At 35.4% G+C, this 23,578-nt stretch overlaps 1 protein-coding gene across 1 annotated transcript; it reads left to right on the forward strand.

The window, feature by feature from the left end:
* Positions 1–235: 235 nt before the first annotated feature.
* On the forward strand, positions 236–23,578 carry LOC101976827 (alcohol dehydrogenase 1). Its single transcript, XM_078020768.1, has 9 exons — positions 236–274; positions 1,331–1,432; positions 12,807–12,945; positions 14,351–14,438; positions 14,553–14,772; positions 14,974–15,234; positions 15,939–16,074; positions 19,534–19,672; positions 23,440–23,578. Exons 1-9 carry the CDS (start codon positions 236–238, stop codon positions 23,462–23,464), a joined length of 1,149 nt encoding a protein of 382 aa, XP_077876894.1. The 3' UTR covers positions 23,465–23,578.

Genomic DNA, 23,578 nt, shown 5'->3' on the forward strand with positions numbered 1-23,578 from the left:
AGCTCTCCATTTTTTCTCCTCAAGATTTGCTCTTCTTCATCCTTCTCCTCAGTTTCATAGTTTGCATTTTCTTTCATCCTTTCCTCAACCTTTTATTTCTCTCCTTTTCTCTTCCCTCCTCCCTTGGTTGCTATGTAGTAGATGAGTCACTCTCAGGTGGGATGAAACTCTGAGGCTCCATAAAAGCTGGTGAGAAGAGACAGAGTTCTCACTTCTAAACCAGTCATAAGGAAAGATGGAGCAAGGCAAACTCTTCACAGAAACATCCAACAAAGTAAGTGCTGGTTTGCTTTTCAAATGTAGCTTCATTAATCTTCTTGTCAGTAGATGTATTTAAGGCTGTTAAAGATACCATGTGAGTATATATACACCATGCTTTACACAGAGGAAGAATTCCTGGTCATTTGTAAATTGATTTTTAAAAAACAAATTCACAATTGTGATAAAGTAAAAACTCTTATCATTTAAAAAACAACTTAATCCTTCTGTAAAGTAGAATAAAATCTTTCTAGCGCTAAAAGAATCTGTCAAATAGAGCCACCTACTAATACAGAAAAATCAATAGATAACTATCAAAGCTTGAGCTGTGTAAAGATTTTAAAATAAAAATGCAGTAAATGAATAAAGGTTATAAGGCACAAGAACTATGAAGATAGAATAAAATATTCTATATGATGTTTTATGGAAATAAACTGTGGCTAAGGAAACAAAATTAACACTATTTTTTTCCTATTTCCAAAATTAACACTATTTCTTTTCCTATTTCTCTTTTCTTATTATAATCTTTTCACAATAAATTCCAGTTTTCTCTATTTTAAATAGATGATTACTATTAGAATTTACAATGTAGAAATCTAGATTTAGAAAACTGAACTGGGATCCATAAACTAGTTGGACAATATTTATATCTCATGACATTTGGAATACAGATGAGAAATCCCCTAAGTATCATTCAGATAACTAGAATAAAACAATTTTGAGACAAAGACTACATATCTATATAGATATATATAGATATAAAAAGATATAGATATATATGTGTGCACATATATAATCATATTGATATAGATATATGTCTATAGAGAGCTACTTACATATATAAATATAGATATATGTGTATATATAAATCATTTGACTCCCAATTTATATTATTAATGTATAAAAATATACATGTGATTATTTTCAATGAATGAAGTCTATTATTTATATTTCAAACTGATAAAGCAGAATGACCATTCAGTATTGTAAGTGGGAATGTAACTAAATGTCTCACCCAATTTTAGATCAATAGGAATAAGACCACTTTGTCATTTTGTCTCTCTATATATAGGTTATCACATGCCGGGCAGCCATTGCCTGGACAACAAATGCCCCCCTGTCTATTGAGAAAATTGAAGTTGATCCACCAAAAGCTGGTGAAGTTCGAATTAAGGTAAATATAAATGAGACTTTTAGTAGGCATGAATGCAGATGTGTGTTTATAATTATTTTGCATTTTAAGAGGAAAAAATGACATTTTATATTTAAAGAAAATCAAGAATTCCTATGATTTACAGCAGCTCTATATTACTGTATTTAATAGTAAGATCATTGCATTGTGTGAAAATGTCAGAAACATAAAGTACATAAATATTGAAATGTCACTAAATATTTTAAATATACTATTGTTTTTTAAATTTTGAAAACTACATGAGCAATTGTTGAATCATAAACCTCTTTTATTCACAATTATAAAGGTATTCTGATTATAACTGCTGTGGTTTGATTGCCCCTTCCAAAACTCATGTTGAAATTTAATTGCAAAGTTAAGGGTATTGGGAGGTGATACCTTTAAGAGAAAATTATGTCATGGAGCTATCATCTCATGAATGGATCCAGATTATTGTTGTGGGAGTTGGTTAGTTATCATGGAAGTAGGCTCCTGATAAAAGGGTAAAATCAGCACCCACACCTCTCTCTGTTTCACACATGCTCACTTAGCCCTCTGCCATATTAAGACACAGAGGGGAGGCCCTTGTGAGGTACCAGATTCCATACTGTTAGATCCAGCCTCCACAACTGTGAGCCAAAAAGAATTCTGTGGTTTACAAATTATGCAATCTGTGACATTTTGGTGTAGCAGCAGAAGAATGGAGTAAGATAACAACAAGCAGATTCTTTACTCCCAGTGGAATAGATGAGAAAACTGAGACCATTCCCCAACCCATCTCCTACCCATGGAGTCTTCACTCTAGATGCATCATTTCTAGGATACCTGACTCAAATCACCCACCTACCTCCACAGTGCTCACTAGTAAGGAAGAAGATCACACCAGGCAGGGCAAGATGAGAACTGTATGAACATACTCAAGCTATAATGGAACAGTAGTTCAAACAAGCATTTTTCTCCCAGTTCTGGAGGCTGGAAGTCTACAAGATCAGGGTGTCAGCATGGTTGAGCTCTGGTGATGACTCTGGCTCACAATGACTATCTCTTTGCCATGTCCTCACATGGTAGAGAAAACAAGCAGGCTGTCTGGTTTCCTTTTATAAGGATAGTAATCTCACGATGGGTGTCCTACCCTCATGATTTCATTTAAACTTAATTACCTCCCACCAAAATATCCATCTCCAAATACCTCATCACGTGGGGGTTAGGGCTTCAATATGAGTATGAATTGGACACATCTCAGTCCCTTGCAAGAATTTACCAACTCATAGGGCAAAGGTGTCATTTTAGGTAACAAGTCATTGTCTTCACCCCCAACTTTGTTGCATTAATGTAGAAATTTTAACCACAGAAATAGGCATGAAAGATTCATAATTCTGCAGCCCTGTTAAGGGAGATAACTTTATTTGGAAAAGAGTATGAAAAGACTCATTTCTGAAGGGATTGTCAAAAATATTAGAGATTTCTTAGTGTGTTTTCTCTTGCTATAACAAAATACCTTTAACTGGATACTTTATTTTTAAGAAGAGACATATTTAACTCACAGTTTCAGAGGTCAAAGAGCATGGTGCTAACATGATTAGTTTCTAGTGATTAGTTTCTGGTGAGGACAACATGCTGTGTTACAACATGGCCGAGAAATAGAAGGAGAAATTCTCTCAATAACTAATCCAGTCCAGCTAGACCTAACTGGTTCCTATGAGACTATAAGTTATTAGTTATTGAGAAAGACTTTAATCAATTCATGAGTTTAGTGTCAACATTACCTAATCATCTCACAATAGAACCCACCACTTAAAGTTATCACCACTGTTTTAGTCAGCTGTTTCCTGTTCTGTCCAAAGACTTGACAAGAACAACTTTAGCAAGGAAAAGTTTACTTGACTCATGGTTTCAGAGGTCTTAATCTTTAGACAGCCGACTCCATTACTCTGCATCTGAGGGGAGGTGAAACATCATGGCAGAAGGGTGTGACAGAGGAAAGCATCTGGGAACAGAGCTACATAGCTACAGGAAGCAGAGAGAGAACTCTGCTCAACAAGGACAAAAAATATATCCAAAAGTGCACCCACAGGGACCCACCTTCTCCAGCCACACCCTACCTGCCTACAGTTACCACCCATTAATCTCTATCAGAGAAGTAATTCACTGATTAGGTTAGAATGCTCATAGCCCAATCAATTCACCTCCAGACTTTCTTGCTTTGTCTCACACATGAGCTTTTGAGGACATCTCCTATCTAAACCATAACAACCACCTCTCAATACTATTATATTGAGGACCAAGCTCAAGCACATGAACCTCAAGCTACAAAACATATCCAAATCATAGCAGAGATCTTAGTGATGAGCAGTTAAGAAGACTGAAAGCTCCATGAAACTGGTAGCAGCAAGTTCAATGCAGAGCGCCATCCAAGGATACTATTAAAAGGAGTCCACTAAGATCATGTTCATCCATGGAGGTCCAAAAGACTATGGATAAGCACTAGGCACCTTTCCCTCAGGAGCAACCAAAATGGGCACTTGAAAGCTGCTAATTATTACTAACCATGGTGATAAATGGGAAACATTCCTCAAGATGCTGACCCAGGGGAAAATTCTAGGAAGCCAGGTTTAAAAATAAAAATATACAGGAAAACACTGAAAACCTAAGTCTGACCCTAGAAAAAGCACAATGAAAGGATTGGAAGGGGATAGGAAGAAGAGACTAATCAGAATCCAGAGATAGTATTCTATTATCTAAATATTCAGTTTTTGACAAATCCTAAGACATACAAAGAAACAGTTGATCATTATACTGGAAAAAAGTAAGCAATTTAAATTGCTTTTCAGAGATCTCAGAACTTGGACTTAGTAAAGATTTAAAATCAGCTATTATAAATGTTCAAAGAACAACATAAAACAATATAGAAGTTATTTTTAAAGATGACAATGATTCATCTTTAAAGCAACTAAATTGAGCTGAAAAGTATAATCACTGAAAAAAAATTTCCATAGGAGGCATTCAGGAGCAGATCTGAGCAAGCAAAAGAAATAACCAGCAAACTTTAATATAGATCCTTTGAAAACATTAAAGTTCACCAAACAAAAATCATAGAGATGAAGAATACCTTAACTAACTTAAAATTTTACTAAAGGGGTTCAACAGCAGAATAGACCAACCAGAAGAAATTATCTGTGAACTCAGGTTAGAAAAAATTCAGTCAAGGAAAAAAAGGAAGTAAATGATTAAAGGAAGATTAAAGAAACTATGGGATATCAATAAGCAGACCAATTTATAGAGTTTGGAAATCCTAAACAAAAGAAAGAAAAGATTAGAAAGCTTACTCAAAGAAATAATTAGTGAAAACTTCTCAAATCCAGGGAAGAAAATGGGCCAAGAAACCCAAATAAGATGAACTCAAAGATCTAAACTGAGATATGTTTTAATCAAATTGTCAAAGTTAAAGAGAACATTACCAATAACAAAGTGATTAGTCACATACAAGCGAATCTCAATAAAACTATCCATGGTTACAGAAAAAGACCCCAAAAGGTCATGAAAGGAACAAAAAGTCCAACAAAAAAAATGCTATTTCTCACAAAACTGTCCTCCAAAAGACAAAGAAGAGTAAAGACTTTCACAAACAAAACAAAAGCCAAGGAAGTTAATCATCACTAGATGGATCTTATAAATAAATAAATGAGTTCTTTAAGTAGAAACAAAAGGATGCTAAACAGGGATTTCAAAGTGGTTTTCAAGAGATAACTCACCCTAGTTTGCTTCTCCAGGGAGTGGAAACAAAGTAACAGTAAGTGTGTAACTATTTGAGGAGGTGAGGGACTATAGGTGAGCCCTGGAAGTTGATGGCACAGTCTAAAAACCTCTGGAGGGAATATGAGCATTGTTCCTTAACCTGTTTTGTGAGAAAAGTGGGGCACAGCCTGCTTTCCATCATAACTTATTTGGTGACAACTGAGAGGCATGACAACAAGCAGCAGCTGCAATTAATTACCTTGCCCACCATACCTGGTAGATTCCGATCTTAAAGAACAGGTGAGAGATGTTTCCAAGAACCTTGGCTAAGAAGAATTTTTGACCCATTTTCTTTCCTCCATCTGTTCTTTTATTATTACTTTTTATATCTCACCATTTTCTCTTACTTTTGTCTTATTCTGTGTTTATTCTTTAATTGGATTTTTCTTTTTTCTAATTTTTCCCTCTTGATTTGTATTTATATAATTTTTCCTTTTTTGTTCTGCTTTTTATTTTATCTATATTTTCTCCTCCTCCTCCTCTTCCTCCTCCTCCTCCTCCTCCTCTTCTTCTTCCTCCTTCTTCTTTTTCTCTCACAACAATATGATATTGGCATAAAGTAGATATATGAGCCAATGAAATAGACTATAAATAAACTTACACATAAACAATAAACTTTGATGAGTATGCCAAGAATACACAATGGGGAAAAGATAGTCTCTTCAACAAATAATGTTGGGAAAATTGAATATCCACATTTAAAAGGTTGAAAATGGAAATTTTCTCATGCTGTATACAAAAATCAATTCAAAATTGATTAAAGACTTAAACATGAAGTCTGAAACTACTATAATAAAACATAGAGGGAATATTTACAACATTGGTCTTGGTAATGACTTCATGGACAAGAAGAAATTAAAGGAAATAAGTACCAGAATGAAAAGGCAACCAATAGAATGAGAGGAAAATATTTTCAAACCTTATAAATTATAAGGGGTAAATATCTAAACTACCATAAGGAACTTCTATTAACTCAATAGCAAGAAAAGAATGTAATGGGCAAAAGACATAAATTGCATTTTTTCAAAGCAAACATACATTTGGTCAATGTGTTTATCAAAAAATGATCAATGTTTATAAAAATGCTAATTATTAGGGAAATGCATATCAAAACTGCAATGTGATATTGCCTCATACCTGTTAGGGTTGTCTATTATCAAAAACAAAAGATATCAACTCTTAGCAAGGATGTAGAGAAGTTAGAACTCTTGCTAGCTGTTGATGGGAATTCAAATTGTAGCACCCATAATAAAAATAATATGGAGATTTCTTCAAGAAATTAAATAATAGAACAACCATATAAGGCAGCCCCTGGATATTTATCCAAAAGATTGAAATCAGTATGTAAATACTACTGATACAACTCTCCCATGCTTATGTCAGCACTACTCATAATAGCTTAGATGTGGAAACAACCTAAATATCCATCAACAGATGAATAAAAAAATGTGCTTTATGCATGCATTTGAATACTACTTGGTTTTTATAAAGAAGGAAACTCTGCAATCTGTGATAATATATATGAACCTTGAGAACATTATGCTGTAAAATAAGTGCATCTCAGGATGACAAATAATATATGACTCTACTGATATCAAATATCTAAAATAGACTCATAGAACCAAAGACTCGTGTGGTGGTTTCTAGAGCTGGGAGAAAAAGGGAAATGGAGAGTTACTAATCAGTAAGAATAAAGTTTCAGTTAAACAAGTCAACATCATTTATTAGAGAGACTGTCTTTTCTCCTGTGTATATTCTTCCTTCAGTTGAGTTAAAAAAAAAAAAAACTGCTGTACCACATTGTACCTGTAGTCAACAATAATGTATTGTACACTTAAATTTAATTAAGCAAATAGAAATCATATTGTTTTTAACACAATAAAATAAAAAGGAAAAGAGAAAATCTTAAAAGCACAAGAGAAAAGAACAAATCACATAGAAGGTAATCTCAACAAGACTAACAATTGATTTAACATCAGAAACAATAGAGTTCAGAGGGCAATGTGATAACATACTCAAAGTGTTTGAAGGAAAAAAACCATTGACCAAGAGGAATCTAGCAAAACTATCTTTCAAAAATTAAGGCAAAATAAAGACATTCACATATATATTTTAAAAGAGTAAGATAACTTCTTGCTGATGTACTAACTTAAAAAAGATACTCAAGGTAAATTCTTTAGTCTGAATTATACAAATTAATAATTCCTTAAGTGCAAATTTTACTTTATACACAAAATATTTAGCTATCTCCAAATTAAGTCTTTAAAACTATTAAGTGCCTTTAAATGGGCATTTACTCTTTTTTAATAGATTTTTTTGTTTTAAAACTTGTTGGTTTTTTGTTTTAAAACTAAATACAAATTGAGAAAATAAAATATCCATCAGTGGGAAATTTTAATAATTGCTTAGATTCAACCATTTGATGCTTCACTTATATTAAAATTCACCTATAATACACAATTTACTTCAAGCATCAAATACACTAGGTAGCTCCTATTTATTAGTAATGACTGAACCTACATTCTGAAAAATTTTTGAATGCATTTATATGATTAACAAACATAAGAACGATATGAGATTCTACTTTTAGTCTCCAGTTCCTGCAATTTAAACATTCTGGCAGTAAGAGAGCTTTGCCCCATCTAGGATTCTTCTGCTAGGTTTCAGAAAATAGCACTACATCTTGTCCTACTATGGCCAAGACTATCAGCACTGGATTGCCAGATCCTGCTTCCAAATCTTTGTTTTTAATCTAGTAAGTTTTTAGACTTTCAATTTGCACTTGTTCAAAGTAGAGCATTTTGTAGAACAATCAATTTCCAATTGTTACCTGCAGAAAAATTTAGATGTACCTGATAACATAATATGGAAATTTGGTTCTGGTTTTACCTGTTAACTAGGGGTAAATCATTTCTTAATATTTCTCCTCTGAACACTTTTTTTTCTCTTTCGCATCTTTTTCTCTATTATGGTCATTGGCAATGGATAAACCATCTTAAACACATTTTGATGTAAAGTAACACTTTCTGATAGAGTCAGATTTGATCCTGATAGGGTCAGACACTACTATCTGGTAAAATAGTTTTACTACTGATGTTAGAACGCTTTCTATGTAATTCATTAGAAGTTCTCAATAGCAACATTTAAGGGATTTTTATGCCTTTTTATTTTATTCCTGTTAGCTATGGAGAGTAAATATCTTCTTCATTAAATAAAGTGGCAAAATTCATAACATTTTTTAAACAGATAAGGTATGTCCCAAACTAACTAGGAAAGTGGCAATATTGCTCTTCACCCATTAAAATGTTTAGGAGAGAAATAGTTTCTTTATTACCACTGTCTTCTTGTGACTATTTGAGAACCACAATAGTATGTTTCTTCTCCCCCTTGTCACCCTATCATAGCACAGAGCAGCCTATCTGCTACCAAGATCTAGTGTCCAACAAACTTAGGAGAACTGACACATAATTGATAAATAAGAATAAAATGATATTCCCACTAGAAACACAAGATAATTCTAGTTTCCCCACATTCAGTGTTTTGCATAATCAATTATTTTATTTTAGTTCTTACAGAGACTGCATCATCATATTATTTTAAAGTACATTTTCTTAATGACTAAGAAGTTTGAGTATGTTTCATATGCTTTTGGCCATTCAGATATAATGGGTTGTGAAGTAGATTATAGTGCCTTGGTCCTTTTTTCTATTGGGTTGTCCATCTTTTCCTTATTTATTTGTAGACATTCAATATATATATGTATATTTTTGTCTAGATATGACTCCTCAGTTGATTATAACTGGGGCAAATTTCATCTTCCACTCTGGTTTCTTTTCACTCTATTGTTTACACACTTGAAGAGAATTTCATAATTTACTGAAGTCCAATTTATAAATGTTTTCCCTAATGATTAGTTCCTTTTATGGCCCAATTAAGAAATCATTCCCTGACCCAAGATCAGGAAGATAATTTCCTTGTTTTTGTCTAGAATCTTAACTGCTTTACACTTTGCATTTAGATCTACAAGTAAAAAATGCCTGGCAATAATTCTTTTGTGTTTGTTGTGAGGTAGAATCCAAGGTTAACTTTCTTCCTACTTATATAACAAATTTACCAAGTTATTTGAAAATTCTGCCTTTACCCCTACACTTTAGTGCTACTTTTTCTCTAAATCAAATGGCTAGTATGTCTGGGTCTATTTCTTAATTTTAATTCTGCTCCATTAACCTATTGGTACACTTATCATTGTACCAAAACCAAATGCTTGCATTATCATAGATTTATATTATCATACAGAATAAGTCCTATAATTTGTTCTTCAAAATTTCTTGACTATCCTTGGCCTTGTTCACTATTTCATTGAAATGACTCAAAATGTTATACTTCTTCATCATAAATTTTTATCAGAATTACCAGTAGACTTAAGCATTGAATCCTTCTCTTCCATTTCACATCTCATCTTCAAAGAATTTTCACCTTTTACCATCAGAAATATTTGAATAAAATCTAAAAAAGAAGGGAAAAATATATTTTTTTAAAAAAAATTTTTGCATTTATTTTGTAAGAAACTGTTAGTAAGCTTTTAATCATTATGACCAGCATACTTAAAAGACCAACTTAAGAGGAGGAAAAGTTTATGTTGGATCATGGTTGCAGAGGACTCAATCCATGGTGGGTTAAAACAATTGATCTGGTCCTGGGGTGACACAGAACATCATGGTGGAAGGGCATGGCAGAGGACAGGTGCTCAGCTCAGGGTAGCCAGGAAATCGAGAAAGAGTTAGTGTCAGGGACAGATATATTCCTGAAGCCATGCCTCAATGAACTATTTCTTCCAGCCATGACACACCTGCCGATAGTTTTTCATCACTTCCCAGTAAATTCATTGAAATTATTAATCCATCAAATAAATTAATTAATCTACTGATGAGATCACATGCTTCATAATCCAAACATTTCATCTCTGAATATTGCTGCATTTACTAACACATGAGCTTCTAGGGGCAATATTACAGATACAAATCATAACATTCCACTCATGGGCCCCAAAATCTCATGACTACTTCCCAATGAAAAATTCCTTTTAGTACATCTGCAAGAGTACCCATAATCTCCAGAGTTCCAGCATTGCTCAAAAATCTAAATCCATAGACTCAAGGCAAACCCTTAGCTGTCAGCTCCTATAAAAATTATAAAGCAATTTACATGCTTCCAATATACAATGGCACAGAAGAAACACACATTATCTGACACATGAGCTTTTGAGGGAAACCTCACATCTCAACTATAACACTATGTCATTGTGCAAGACAATTAACTTTGTTTTAGTGGTGGTAGTCTCTTCAACGATCCTACTTCCTTGACCCCAGTTTTAGTGCTTTGTCTGGCCAGACTGCAAGAAAACCACCACATACTTCAGTTTCTGGACGTAGAGTTTTGGGACTTAACATTTGCCCCACTGGGTTTCGATTTTGCTTTGGTCCCATTCCTTCTTGCCCCTATTACTCCCTTTTGGATGGATGTTTTCTCTGTGGCATTGTATATTGGAAGCATGTAAATTGCTTTATAATTTTTACAGCTCACAGCTGAGAGGTTGCCTTGAATCTTGGAGGTGGCTTTGGACACAGAAGCAAGGGAGGGGCCACAGGGGCAATGCATCCTTTCAGGGCACACCCCAGTGACCCACCTCTTCCAATCATGTCTCATCTGCTTACAATTACCACACAGTTTGTAGGTTCAAACTAGGATGAACTGATTGGGTTATAGCTTTCATAAGCCAGTTATTTACCTCTGGATATTGTTGCATTTACACAGGAGCTCTTGGGGATACTTTATACCCAAATCATAACAGAGGGTTGATCTTTTCCACAGCCCCTCTCTCTCTTCCCTTCCCAGATGCCATGAGTTGAACAGCCTTCCTCTGCCTCATCCTTCCATTATGGTGTTTCTGCCTTGAATGCAGCTGACCAATGGCTGAATCCTCTGAGACCATGAATCAAAACAAATCCTTCCTACTCCAAGTTGCTCTTGTCAGACATTTTGTTTACAGTGACACAAAGGTGACTAACAAATTCTATTCAGTTTATTTAATGTGAGATCTCCCAGTTAGATTCAGGTTATGCATTTCTGTAGGATGTCACTGGATTAACGTTACATTCAATCAGTTGAAACTCAATATTAATTTATTCCATGGCTTGTCATCTGTTGCATATATGGTGGCCAGCTTTTTTACTTATCCTTGGAAAATTTAATCTGGAAAAGCCTTGCTTACCACAACTGAAAGCTGAACTACTCTATGTAGAATTTCTCAGTTATACTTGAAAATAATCTTGCTAGTTAAGTTCTAATTTCATAAATAAGGTGCTTGGTTTCAAATTTTATTTTGAACTAGTTGATGCAGTGTGCCAAAGCCTAGCTACTAGAAAACTAGGGACATTTCATATAGCTCACTGAAATTGGGGGAGAGGGATAGACCATAAAGTTCATTCAAAATACAAAAGATAGAAGAACAGCCTAAAGTAATTCGAAAATAAAAACAAAAGAGTGAAAAGGAAGATTATTTTTATTTGTAGAGAAACCTAGCAGATTATTTTTCTGATAAAATAGGGATTGAATATCAAGATGCATGATTAATCAGAGATTTCCTGCAGTCAAAACTCAAGGCAGAGAGACATGAGCTTGCAGGACAGTTATGCAAGCAAAAAGCCTGAGCAAACACTTGCAGAACCCATAGAAATAAATATTTTCAACCTCCAAAGATCAAAAAGGAATAAGAAAATAAGTCATCATGGAACTGAGCAATCAGATTTGCAAAAAGTACCAAAGCTCCAGGGTCAATAACTGTTGAGTAGAGAAAAAACAGTGAAGAGAATATCTAATGCCTTATGAGTGTACCAAGTGAAATGTGCAATGAGAGGCTAACCTTTGATTTGCCACCAACTCCTTCCAACTGTGAAATTTCAATACCGTGGGGGGAAACCAACTTACCTTTTTTACTAGAATAGCTGGATAAAGAGACTGATTACAAAAAGAAAATGGAAAGAAAACTGTGCTCCAAAGCAGAGTATTAGGGGGAAAAGGGGCCTTTCTTTTGGATATTAACTGCATATTATGAACTAGCAAGCCAAGATCTGGGTGGGGACTTAACATGAAAAGCCTTGTGTTTTAGCTTCTTCTACTGGCAGGTAGAGGGCAAGGCAAGGAGAACAGCATAAATATTATCACCCAGGGTTTCTTCCATTAGGGTGTATGTATCAAAACAGACGCTCAAGTTTGGGTTGTGTGCTTCACCATATCTCACAGAATGCATAGCTCCTCTTGACAAAGAGCCAGAAAATAATTCAGTGGTGTTTATGATGTTAAAGAGGTCTAGGGGAAATTATACAGACTGATAAACCAAATGCTTTGGTCCTTTTCCTGAAACAGGTCTATTATAGGGACACAATCAATAATGCCTCAAATGTATAGCCCAAGTTTTAAAGAATATCTTCTGCCTCTAAAGTAGGAAATATTGCATTTTTATGAAAGACTCAATCATTTTATGACAAGGCATTTTATCTCCAATCACGTAATCACCTTTCAGATTATATCCTCTGGGGTCTGTGGTACAGATAAGCACATCCTGGAAGGAAAAGACAAAGTACCACTTCCTGCAATTTTGGGTCATGAGGGAGCTGGGATCGTAGAGAGTATTGGAGAAGGAGTAACCAGTGTGAAACCAGGTAAGTAAGGGCCAGATATGGTGTCAACTCATGTTCAAATTAGCTTTTAAATTATTCCCCAACAGCACTGTAAAATACGGAATCCATCATACTTTCACAAAAACATTAAAATGCATTCACACACCAGGTACAGTGCATCATACAAGCAACCTAAGATTCAGAATGTTCCAGTTTGGGTTTGGGTAGCTAAGACAGGAGGATCTCGAGTTCAAAGCCAGCCTCAGTAACTTAGCAGGTGCTAAGCAATTCAGTGAGACCCTGTCTCTAAATAAAATGCAAAATAGAGCTGGGGATGTGGCTCAATGGTAGGTCGAGTGCCCCTGAGTCCATCCCTGGTACCCTCCCTCCCCTCCCCCACAAAAAACACAATCTACTCGTTTCCATACAGATTATGGCAAATCTATATTACCAAAATTGAACTAAGAATTGAAAATATATACAATGTATTGTAATACCAATAAATTTAAAATATGTATGATTGACAATTTTTTCTACACACACACACACACACTAATTCTCTAAATTGTCTGGAATAGGTATCATTTATAAAAGTTTCTTTCAGACTTTGTATTTGCATTTTTATACTGTTCATGTTTCAAAACTTTTACTATGTTATATATGTTATTCTAACAATACACACACATGTCATAGATATTTTAAAACCACTTTGTGAGGAAATAGAAGCCTTGGCAAAATAATCATTTTATTAATTTAGCTACTTAATGGCAGAGCAAGGATTAAGGACACAGGAAGCTTTCCCTCAAATTCTAGACTCTTGTTCAATAATAAAACATTTCATAATAAATATTAATTCTGGCATTAGCATTGGAGTATTAACTCATTGTTTCAACAAATATCAAGTATATATTAAATGCAAACTTGATCTTTCTCCTGGGATAGAACACTACCAAAATAAGTCAGGCACTTTGGCATGTACCTGTAATCCCAGCTACTTGGGAGGCTGAGGCAAGAGGATGGCAAGTTCAAGGTAAGCCTAAGTAACTTAGCAAGATCCTGTCTCAAAATAAAAACTAAAAAGCATTGGGGATATATCTCAGTGATAGAGTACCCCTGAGTAGTTCAATCTCCAGTACAAAAAAAAAATGCTGTCAAGATAGAGGAGCCTTATACCACATATATTGATGCCACTGTCTTATCTTTGATTCCAATTTTATGAAACATAAATTCCCCCAATTTTTTTCTACTTTGAAGGTCTATTTGCATTAAAATTGACTTGTTTCTATTCCAAAGTGAAATTATAAATAACTTCAAAGATAATGATAACTTTTATTATAACCAATCACAAATATTTACTATGAATGATACCTTATAGATAAAGGTGGGGTTTATTACATTCAATGTCTCCACCCAGTTGGTAATCATTTTCTTTGTTCTTTTTCCTTAGGAGATAAAGTCTTAATGTTGCCTCTTCCAGAGTGCAGAGAATGTAGTTCTTGCTTGCACCCCACGGGCAACTTCTGCTTGAAGCAAAGGTTAGTTTTAATTTCTTTGACTTTCTTTCACCCCATTTGCTTTCATTGATACAGTTATCAACTTAGAGCTACATCCTTTATTTCTCTTTTTGTCACTATGTATCTGTGGCACAGTATTCTTCCTCCAACTGGATTAATGTTAGATGGAACCAGCAGATTTACCTGCAGAGGAAGGAAGATTTATCATCTTTATGGCACAAGCACATTCACTGAATATACTGTGGTACATGAAATTGCAGTGGGGAAAATTGATGATGATGCTCCCATGGATACAGTCTGTATCCTAACCTGTGAGGTCCCTACAGGCTTTGGACCTGTATTTAACATTGCAAAGGTAAGAATGTGCTTCTGTGTTGTTTTCAGTGACACTGTCTATATAACATCAAATTGAACTCCGTTCTCTAAACTTCTCTGAACTTCTTCCATCACAGATAAAGCCAAAGAGGCCTTTTCTTTCCTCACGAGAGGAAAGTTCTTTCAACACAAGAGCATCGGCTTTGGATGCCTAATTATATTCTATCCTCTGAATTTGCAGGTCACCCCAGGTTCCACCTGTGTGATTTTTGGACTTGGAGGAATTGGCTCAGCTGTCGTCATGGCCTGCAAAGCCGCTGGTGCTTCTAGGATCATTGGGGTGGACATCAAGGAGGAGAAGTTTCCTCGGGCAAGAGCATTAGGAGTCACTGATTGCCTTAATCCTCAAAAACTCAAGAAACCTGTCCAGGAGGTGGTGGTAGAAATGACTGGCAAAGGTGCTGACTTTGCCTTCGAGGCCATTGGACTTATTGAAACCATAGTAAGTTATCTTGAAGCACTGCCTGTCAATATGAGTGTACTTATTAACTTCATGAAGACACTACTATAATTACTTCTTGAAGACATTACTATAATTTTGGTTTTGCTTTGCCTATTTTTTTTTTTTTTGGTTTGGGGCACGTTGAAATTGTTTGGGTGCTAGGGATTAAAGTCAGGAACATGCTAACCATGCACTCTACCTCAGCCCTGATAAAATTATTATTATTATCTCTGTTTTTATTTTGGAACTGGGGATTGAATTCAAGGCACTTTAGCACTGAGTTACATCCCCAGCCCTTTTTTAAATTTTATCTTGAGACAGAGTCTCAGTAAGTTACTGGGACTGACCTTGAAATTGCAGGCATTTACAACAGTACCTCCCCCAACCAAAAAAATAATACTATAACTAAAAAAAAAAATGAGCACCTTTCATAATTTGTACTGAGCCAAGTAATTCATATATTTTATCCCATTTAATCTGTATATCATTTTTACTAGCTAAGTAGTAACATTATCCTCATTTTAAAGATTGAAAAACTTAATCATCATGAATTTAAGCAATTTGTTCAAATCATAGTGAGTGTCCTACATACTGTCCTACTCTATATGACTTCTCCTATACATCCTCCCTGAGAACATGTTCTGCAATTGTGAGTTGACAATTTAGGGCTGCTGAGAAGCTAATCCATCCATCTCTGAAATTAGGTCGCAACTTTGGAATCGTGCCACCCAAGCTACGGAGTGGGTGTGATTATTGGATTACCACCCACAAATTCACAACTCATTTTTGACCCAACGCTTCTTCTCTCTGGGAGAACCCTGAAAGGTGGTGTTTTGGGAAGTGAGTATTTTACTTTCATTTTGCCTTTTTCAGAAACCTACACATCCTGTGTGCTCATTGGCAAGCAGTGGAGGGGAAGGAACATAGGAAAAATAATCCTCTTTGAAAGGAAATAGAAGACAATGTACCAAAAATAGGAGAGTACACCTTCACCTCCCCACACTCGTATTTATTACCTAGAGGAGCAAAAGGAGATGAGCTTAACATCATTGATAAGATACAGAAGAGTCATATCGTAGGGTGCTCATTGGCACCCTCACATTCTGTAAATGGTGGAGAGCTACAATATTTTTCTGAACCACTCCCCAGTACAGAATAAGACTAGAAGAAAATCTTGCTGTGTTGACATTAGTTCTCACCTCAACCATCAGCCTAAGTGTCTTCTTCAGAACAAAACAGGCAACTCCAATGTGGAGTCATACTTGGATATCTCTTCTCTAAATGTCTCCAATTTCTCCTTGTACAAAACCATTGTTGGACTGTTTCTACTCCCTTGAAATCTCACATAATGGACTAAATTTGAATATGTGAACCCTTGAGGGGCATATTAAAATCATATCTAAATCATATTATTATCCTTGATTCCATGGAGGAATTTATTCACTTTTTTCTGACATTCATATCCTCCATATCTCCTTCCCCCACACAATATATAAACACACTAAGGAAAATCACAAAAAAATTCTCATTCTGGATGCAAAAAAATGTGTAATGGTCTTTTCCTTTTACTCACTTTCATTTGATAGATTTCTTAGTTACCAAAAATTTTGCATACCAATAATGTTATAACCCAACATTTTAGTCCAATTGACCTATTACTATGGTTTAGAAGTTAAATGTCCCTCAGTGATCTATGGTAGAATGCAGGTGCTGTGGAGCTTTAAGAGGTGGGGCCTTCTGGGAGGTCTTTAGGTCTTTGGGGGGCACATTCCCAAAAGAGACTCTGGTAGGACTCCATTCTCCTTCTCCTCTGCTTCCTGACTCATGATGTAAGCAGTTTTATTCTAACTCATGTTCCCCATCTAGTGCAGTCCTAGAGGCTCAAAGTAATGTCCTACCCCTCTCTAATCTTGAACTGAAACCTCCAGAAATATGATAACTTTAAAGTTAATTATCTCAGGCATAGCATTATGATTAATACACTTATTAAGAAACAGAAAATTTTTGTAGCCTGAGTTCTGATAAAAAACACGCTGGCTATCTCTTTTTTAAAAAGAGTTCAAATTTTCTTTTTAATCCCATCTTCCCCCAAACTGACATTTTTTTATTGGTGCATTATAATTGTACATATTCATGAGATTTTTATTACATATTCGTACAAACACACAATACAAAATATAACAATATAATTTGGCAAATATCACTCTCTAGCACTCTCTCTCTCCCTCCCTGCTTCCCACCCCTTGGTCTCTTTTCTCTACTGATCTCCCTTTGATTTGCATGAGCTCCAACCCCAACTTTATTTTCCTTTCTCTTCTCTAGCTTTCACATAAGAGAGGAAAGTTAAGGGTACCCTTACCCTTAACTTTATGAATTTGATTTATTTAACCTTTTTTGGGGGGTCACTGGATTGACTCAGGGGTGCTTAACCACTTAGCCATATCTCTTGCCTCTTTTTATACTTTATGTAGAGACAGTCTACTTAGGGCCTTGCTAAATTGCTGAGGCTGGCTTTGAACTCCTGATCCTCCTGCCTCAGCCTCCTGAGGGACTGTGTGCCATGGCACCCTGCTAATCTCATCTTAATTAACATTTCATAATAGTCCTCAATAAATTCTAAATGGCTATAAAGAACTGGACTAGGAATATAAAGACCTGGATTCTAGGTTTAACTTTATACTTTCTAGATCTATATTAATGTTGTAAAATATACCTCCATCCCCAGGATTTGTTTTAATCAACTATCATAAGAAGACATACACATAGATAATTGCCTTGAAAGAAGAGTATATTACCTCAGTTCTTAAGAGAAGGGGGCACTTCACTCCATGTAGGGCCATACAAGGAAGCACTAGGCTCAATCAGGAGACAGAAATCTAAAGTCAGGATCAGGTCCTCCTTTCCCCTGTTATTGAAGATTAAACACCCTAGAAATGCCAAGGAAAGAAAACAAATTTTATTTAAGGGATAGAACAGACACAGACTTCTCTAAAAGGGAGAAGGAGACCCAGAGCTGTATCCAGGGAAGTGGGGGTATCCTGCCTCTTTCTAGATTTTAAGTTTCTTTTCTTCTCATGCCTTCTCTTCTTATCTTGACTATATGAGCAAAAGGTAGGAAAAGAGCAGCCCAGGGGCTTATTGCTTAAGTTAGAAAATGCCTCCTTCCCCTGCCTGGGAGAGGTGTTAGCCAACAATTAATGGGAAAGTGCTATCTACCCACTTCCTTTTCTTTGATAAATCAGCTACCTATCCTTTGCTCTGGTTTCAAAATGACATGGGAATCATGGGTCATTGTCTTTATTATAATATTTACTGAAAGCAATAGAAGACAGAGTAATAAAACTCAGAAATTTTAGAATTAATTGAAATCATTTCAATGGTTTCTGAGATACAGTGTGTTCTCTAGTTACCTGGTAAATGGCCCTGGGGTAATTTAGGACAGAGATATATTGTCCCACTGTGAAGCCTGATAAAAGGGGAGGGGAGGGACAGGGCTTAAAGGCTTGGGCTGGTTGGTGAGCATGTCAGACAAGTGGTTTATTATTCCTTGGAACTAATTAACCTTGGAAGGAATGGTTCTTCCCCAGGTCCCCAAGCCCTCAATATGTCAAAGCATTTTAAAATATGGAAAATTTTAAATATATATATAAATATAATCAGTGAAACATATTTCACCTCTCTGAACTTTAGTCCTCACAGTTACAAAAATGGAGAAAACAATCCCTGCATCTGCCTTGCTTCTGGTGATTATAGTAAATGGGATCTAGGTAGGGTTCCAATAGCATCTAACACAGCTACTCCCCTGCCCTCGAACGCCACTACATGATTAGGTTTATTTCAAAGATTGAAATGTTAGGTTTGTGAAGTTTGTGTTCATATATATATATATATATATATATATATATATATATATATATATATCCTTGTGGTGGGAAACTGTAGTAACTCAAATTGAACCAGCTAGAAGTTAAATTGGTATAGAAAAAATTAGTGTCCTGATGACAGGGCAGAGGTAGGGGCCATGACAGCATTGTGTCTGCTCTGCCAGTCCACTAGGCTTATCTATACAGGGCTCCTCAATGACTCTGAATGATCTTAACACTCCTGAGCAGCACCCAGATGTGGAGGATCTGGAATAAATTGCCTTTGCTTTTGATGCCAAGAAAAAGGATTAAAAGGTGAATGTATGACTACCTCCCATGAATGCTTTTGCCAGTTTTATACACAAATAGTTCATTGGATTCTTTGGTTAGTTTTGTTACTTTCAGGTCTTGCTATTTTTGTCCTTTCCTTCTACAGAGTATAAAACCAGAAGCTGTATTCCTAAAATGGTAACTGACTACCTTCAAAAGAAAATCAATATAGACCCACTTATAACCCATAAATTGCCTTTTGAAAGTATCAATAAGGCATTTGAATTGCTCCAAGGTGGACATTGGTGAGTATTTGTGTGTGTGCATGCACGTGCACACATACATACATCTGTGTGTCTGTGTCTGTATATCTTACACATGCAACTTTTACCCAAAATTTTATAAAACATGAGAGGGCATAGATCAAGTGTGAAAGTGGGCAATTGTGAGAAATGGTTTAGGGGTCAGCAATAAAAGAGCTGTGAGTCTCTTTTGAAGAGTGCCCAGGCCTCCATTCAGTCACTATGTAGTCCAAATGGCTGCCTTGGCCTATGCCACTGTTCCTGTTTACAAAATGGGGATTAGGGTTCCTGCTCTCTTGAGAGACCATATGAAGAACACATGTAAAAATAAAAATGATCAGTGAAAGAAAAAGCACTGTGAAAATAAACTTTCATTGTTTTCAGTTTAAGTGCTAGCACATATGTGACAAAGAGATTAAAATGTAACTTGATTACCAAACTGAGAAGCCCAAAGTTTTAAAATGACCATTCAGCATAAAATTAAGTAGCTACAAAAAATCCCTGCTTTTATGGGTTTATTTTCAATCACAGTGTACTATTTGACATTTCAGAAATATTTCCAATCTGCATACATTCATGAAGCACCTAAGAGTTTATGCTAGACACATTAGCAAATCTAATCACTGCCTTTAGGTCATTGCCAATTTGGCCCTTGAATGCAACATCCTGAATACATGAAAAACTGCAGCGTGGAGCTAGATGTGATATCTGGCCAAAAATTCAAAACTCAAGATTCAGGGGAAAGAGACCTCATTTCTTAATGAATAGAATAGGATGATCCCTCAGGAAGAAGGTATCCATTGGCCTTGGGAACTTGTAGGTCTATAAAAAGAGAATCATCAGAGTACAAGGCATCATAGAAATTGGGACTGTATACAGGAACCCAAATAGTGAAAAAGCCAACATTTAAGGAAGAGTTTGTTCTTGTATAGAGTAGTAAATATAAAGATTTTGACTACAAAAATATTTTCCTTATACACAAAATAAAATGCAAAAACTTTTACACCTGAAGAGAACCAGATTTCCTTAGGATATTACCTTGCTTTTCCTGAGCCTGACTATATTATATTGCTGTGAAATCCCACCTTACAATTTTTTTAAAATAAACCAATAATAAAGTTTGGTTGAAATTATTAAAAGTGCATTGACTGGATTGACTAGAATTAACTCAGATCTAAAAATCTGAAAAACACAGATGATGGGTTGTGTCACCTTGAAGACAATTTCCAGCTCTATGATGCCACCTGTGACTTTATGTATATTGAGATCAAAGCAAATGAGACAAGAGCTATGTTTCCTATAACAATGTGACCCAAACAGATTCAAAGAATTTTTTAATTGACCCTTAGTTAGCAAAACATTGTTTGTGGAATGTTTTAGCTAAATATTCCACTCCTATACCCAGATACTATTCAAATAAATCACTTCATTGGTCACCAATAGTGACAGAGTATACGGGGTAAAAATGGGAGTTCATAACCCACTTGAATCAACTGTATGAAATATGGTATGTCAAGAGCTTTGTAATGTTTTGAACAACTCATAAAAATGGTGAAAGAGTATTAAAATCCATTTATCATTTATCCTAGAGAAATAGAAGATTGTTACATAATACACAGACTTTCATGCATATTTAATTTGTGTTCTCAAAAATATTAAAGACCCAAATCACCCAACTTGTAGCAGGGGGAATTGCATAATGCCATCTGATTTTTTACAGAAATGAGATAGTCATTTTGCTAATATACAGAGCAAGTTTTTATTTATAGGTTGACCACTTTTTCATAGTTTGCAAGCATAGAAAGAACAGAAAAGTTGCCACTTCTGCCCTTCCCATTGATTCTGAAAGGTGGTTACTACAAATAAGCCCCATATGTTAATTTTAAAGATTTTTCCTCCCCAATTTGAAGCTTACTTCCAGAACTTTATCCTGGAAGAAGGCATTTCATTACCATATTAATAAAGACCTCAAGCAATTTACATTGCTCAAGTGGCCTACCAGGAAATGTTACTTCTCTTTAAATTTAACTTTTTTAGAATTGACTTGATAAATATTTACAAAACAGAAACATTAGACTTTGTCATAAATCGTTAAAAAAAAACTAACATTGTTCTTCTTAACATATGCAGTGTGTGCATGGTAGCAGAATAAAATGTGGTATGAGGATCTGGATGAACTTTCCAGAGGAAAGAAGATATAGATCAAGCCTCTGTTGCTTATACAGACTTCTAGGCTAGAGCACTGCTGACAAACCTCAATCCCACGAGCAAGCCATTTGTAGAAACTTTTGTGCAAAGGGACCTCTTGAGCTTTGACTTTATAGTTTATAAGTTCATGGAACCTCTGAGGTCACTTCATTGTCACCCTCATTTATGGAGAATAAAACTAAGAACCAAAGAAGTATAATGTCTTTCCAGGATCACATAGTCAGTTAGAAATGAGCATATTCTCCAGGATTTTTGCTACTCCTTCTTCTAAATGAATCTTCCATGTTATGCTCATATTTTAACATTTTACCCACACATTTGATGCTTCAGTCAACTTAAGGTTTTTTGATCCCTCTCCCAAACCCTGGCCCTCGAAGAATGATGTCAGAGTAGCCTGTCTCTGAAATTTCATACATGTAGTTCTTCATACTAGCACCCATCCCTGCCCATACCCATCCCAACCAAAATCCATGTCTCCAACTCCTGGACATTGTCCAAATCACAGTGCAGCAAGGCCTCCAAGCTCCCAGAATTCTAAGCTACCTATACTTTCTCTGCTCCCATTCTGCCTTTTATTTCCCCCATGATAACATGTAAAATACTACATTATAATTATATGAATAGTTATTCATCTGATGAATTCTTTTTAAAATTTTTTTGTAGTTGTAGATGGACAGAATGCCTTTATTTTATTTTATTTTATTTTATTTTTCATTTTGTTATGTGGTGCTAAGGACTGAACCCATTGTCTCACATGGGCTAGGCAAGCACTCTGCCACTGAGCTACAGCCCCAGCCCCTCTGATGAATTCTTGAATATCACATTTCTAATTATAACCCCCACATCAGATACAATGCTTTAAATGTAAAAGTTGCTCAGTTTTTTAAAAAATTATTTAAATGAATTAATAAATAAAAAGATGGAATAATAAATAAAAATCCCTAATACATATGCAATAGAATAGTGGATTAAGAATACTGTACACATCTAGGGAATTTACCAATATACAATGCATAACGTATTTTGTTTTCCCTGATAGAGAGTAGTTTGACAGCTAATAAAGTAAGGACATAATACCACAAGAGATGAGAACCAAAAGAAAGACATTGACATATGAATTGGAATATAGTGATTATCCTCATGTAGCCATTCACAATTAGAAAATGGCTAGGGGCCATGGAAATCCTCCATTTCCCACCAGACCAACAAGTGGCCTGCTAAAGATTTCATAGCAATATTATATAGTTAAACTCAAAGTCACAGAGTGAAATGAACTCTGCAACTGTGGGTCCAAAGGAGATAACTACTCAAAGTCATCTCTTGCCTTATTGTCTCTACTTCTCATTACTAAAATCAGATCACATGGTTACTTGTCACCCACTGGACTTAATTCCAGAAATGTTTTCTGATGTCTTTAAGGGGAGGGGAGAGAATAATATAGAGATAAGAAATGGGGATGAGTGAACAACTCTCTTTAAATGCACAACTTACAACTAGTTTTTGCTACCTGTATTTGCATGGGCAAGTTGGTCAATTCAATATTTTAATGCTTTGTGTTTCAGCATCCGCTGTGTCCTCTTGTTTTGAGATCCCAGATAACGAAGATGGAGTATGAGCACCCTCAGCAATGTTCCTTTGTGCTTCTTCACCTCTTTGATTATTTACTTGCAATATATAAAGAGAAAAATTGAAAGAGGGTAC

This window comes from Ictidomys tridecemlineatus, chromosome 9 (genome assembly GCF_052094955.1).
Source record: "Ictidomys tridecemlineatus isolate mIctTri1 chromosome 9, mIctTri1.hap1, whole genome shotgun sequence".
NCBI classification, from domain to species: Eukaryota; Metazoa; Chordata; class Mammalia; order Rodentia; family Sciuridae; genus Ictidomys; species Ictidomys tridecemlineatus.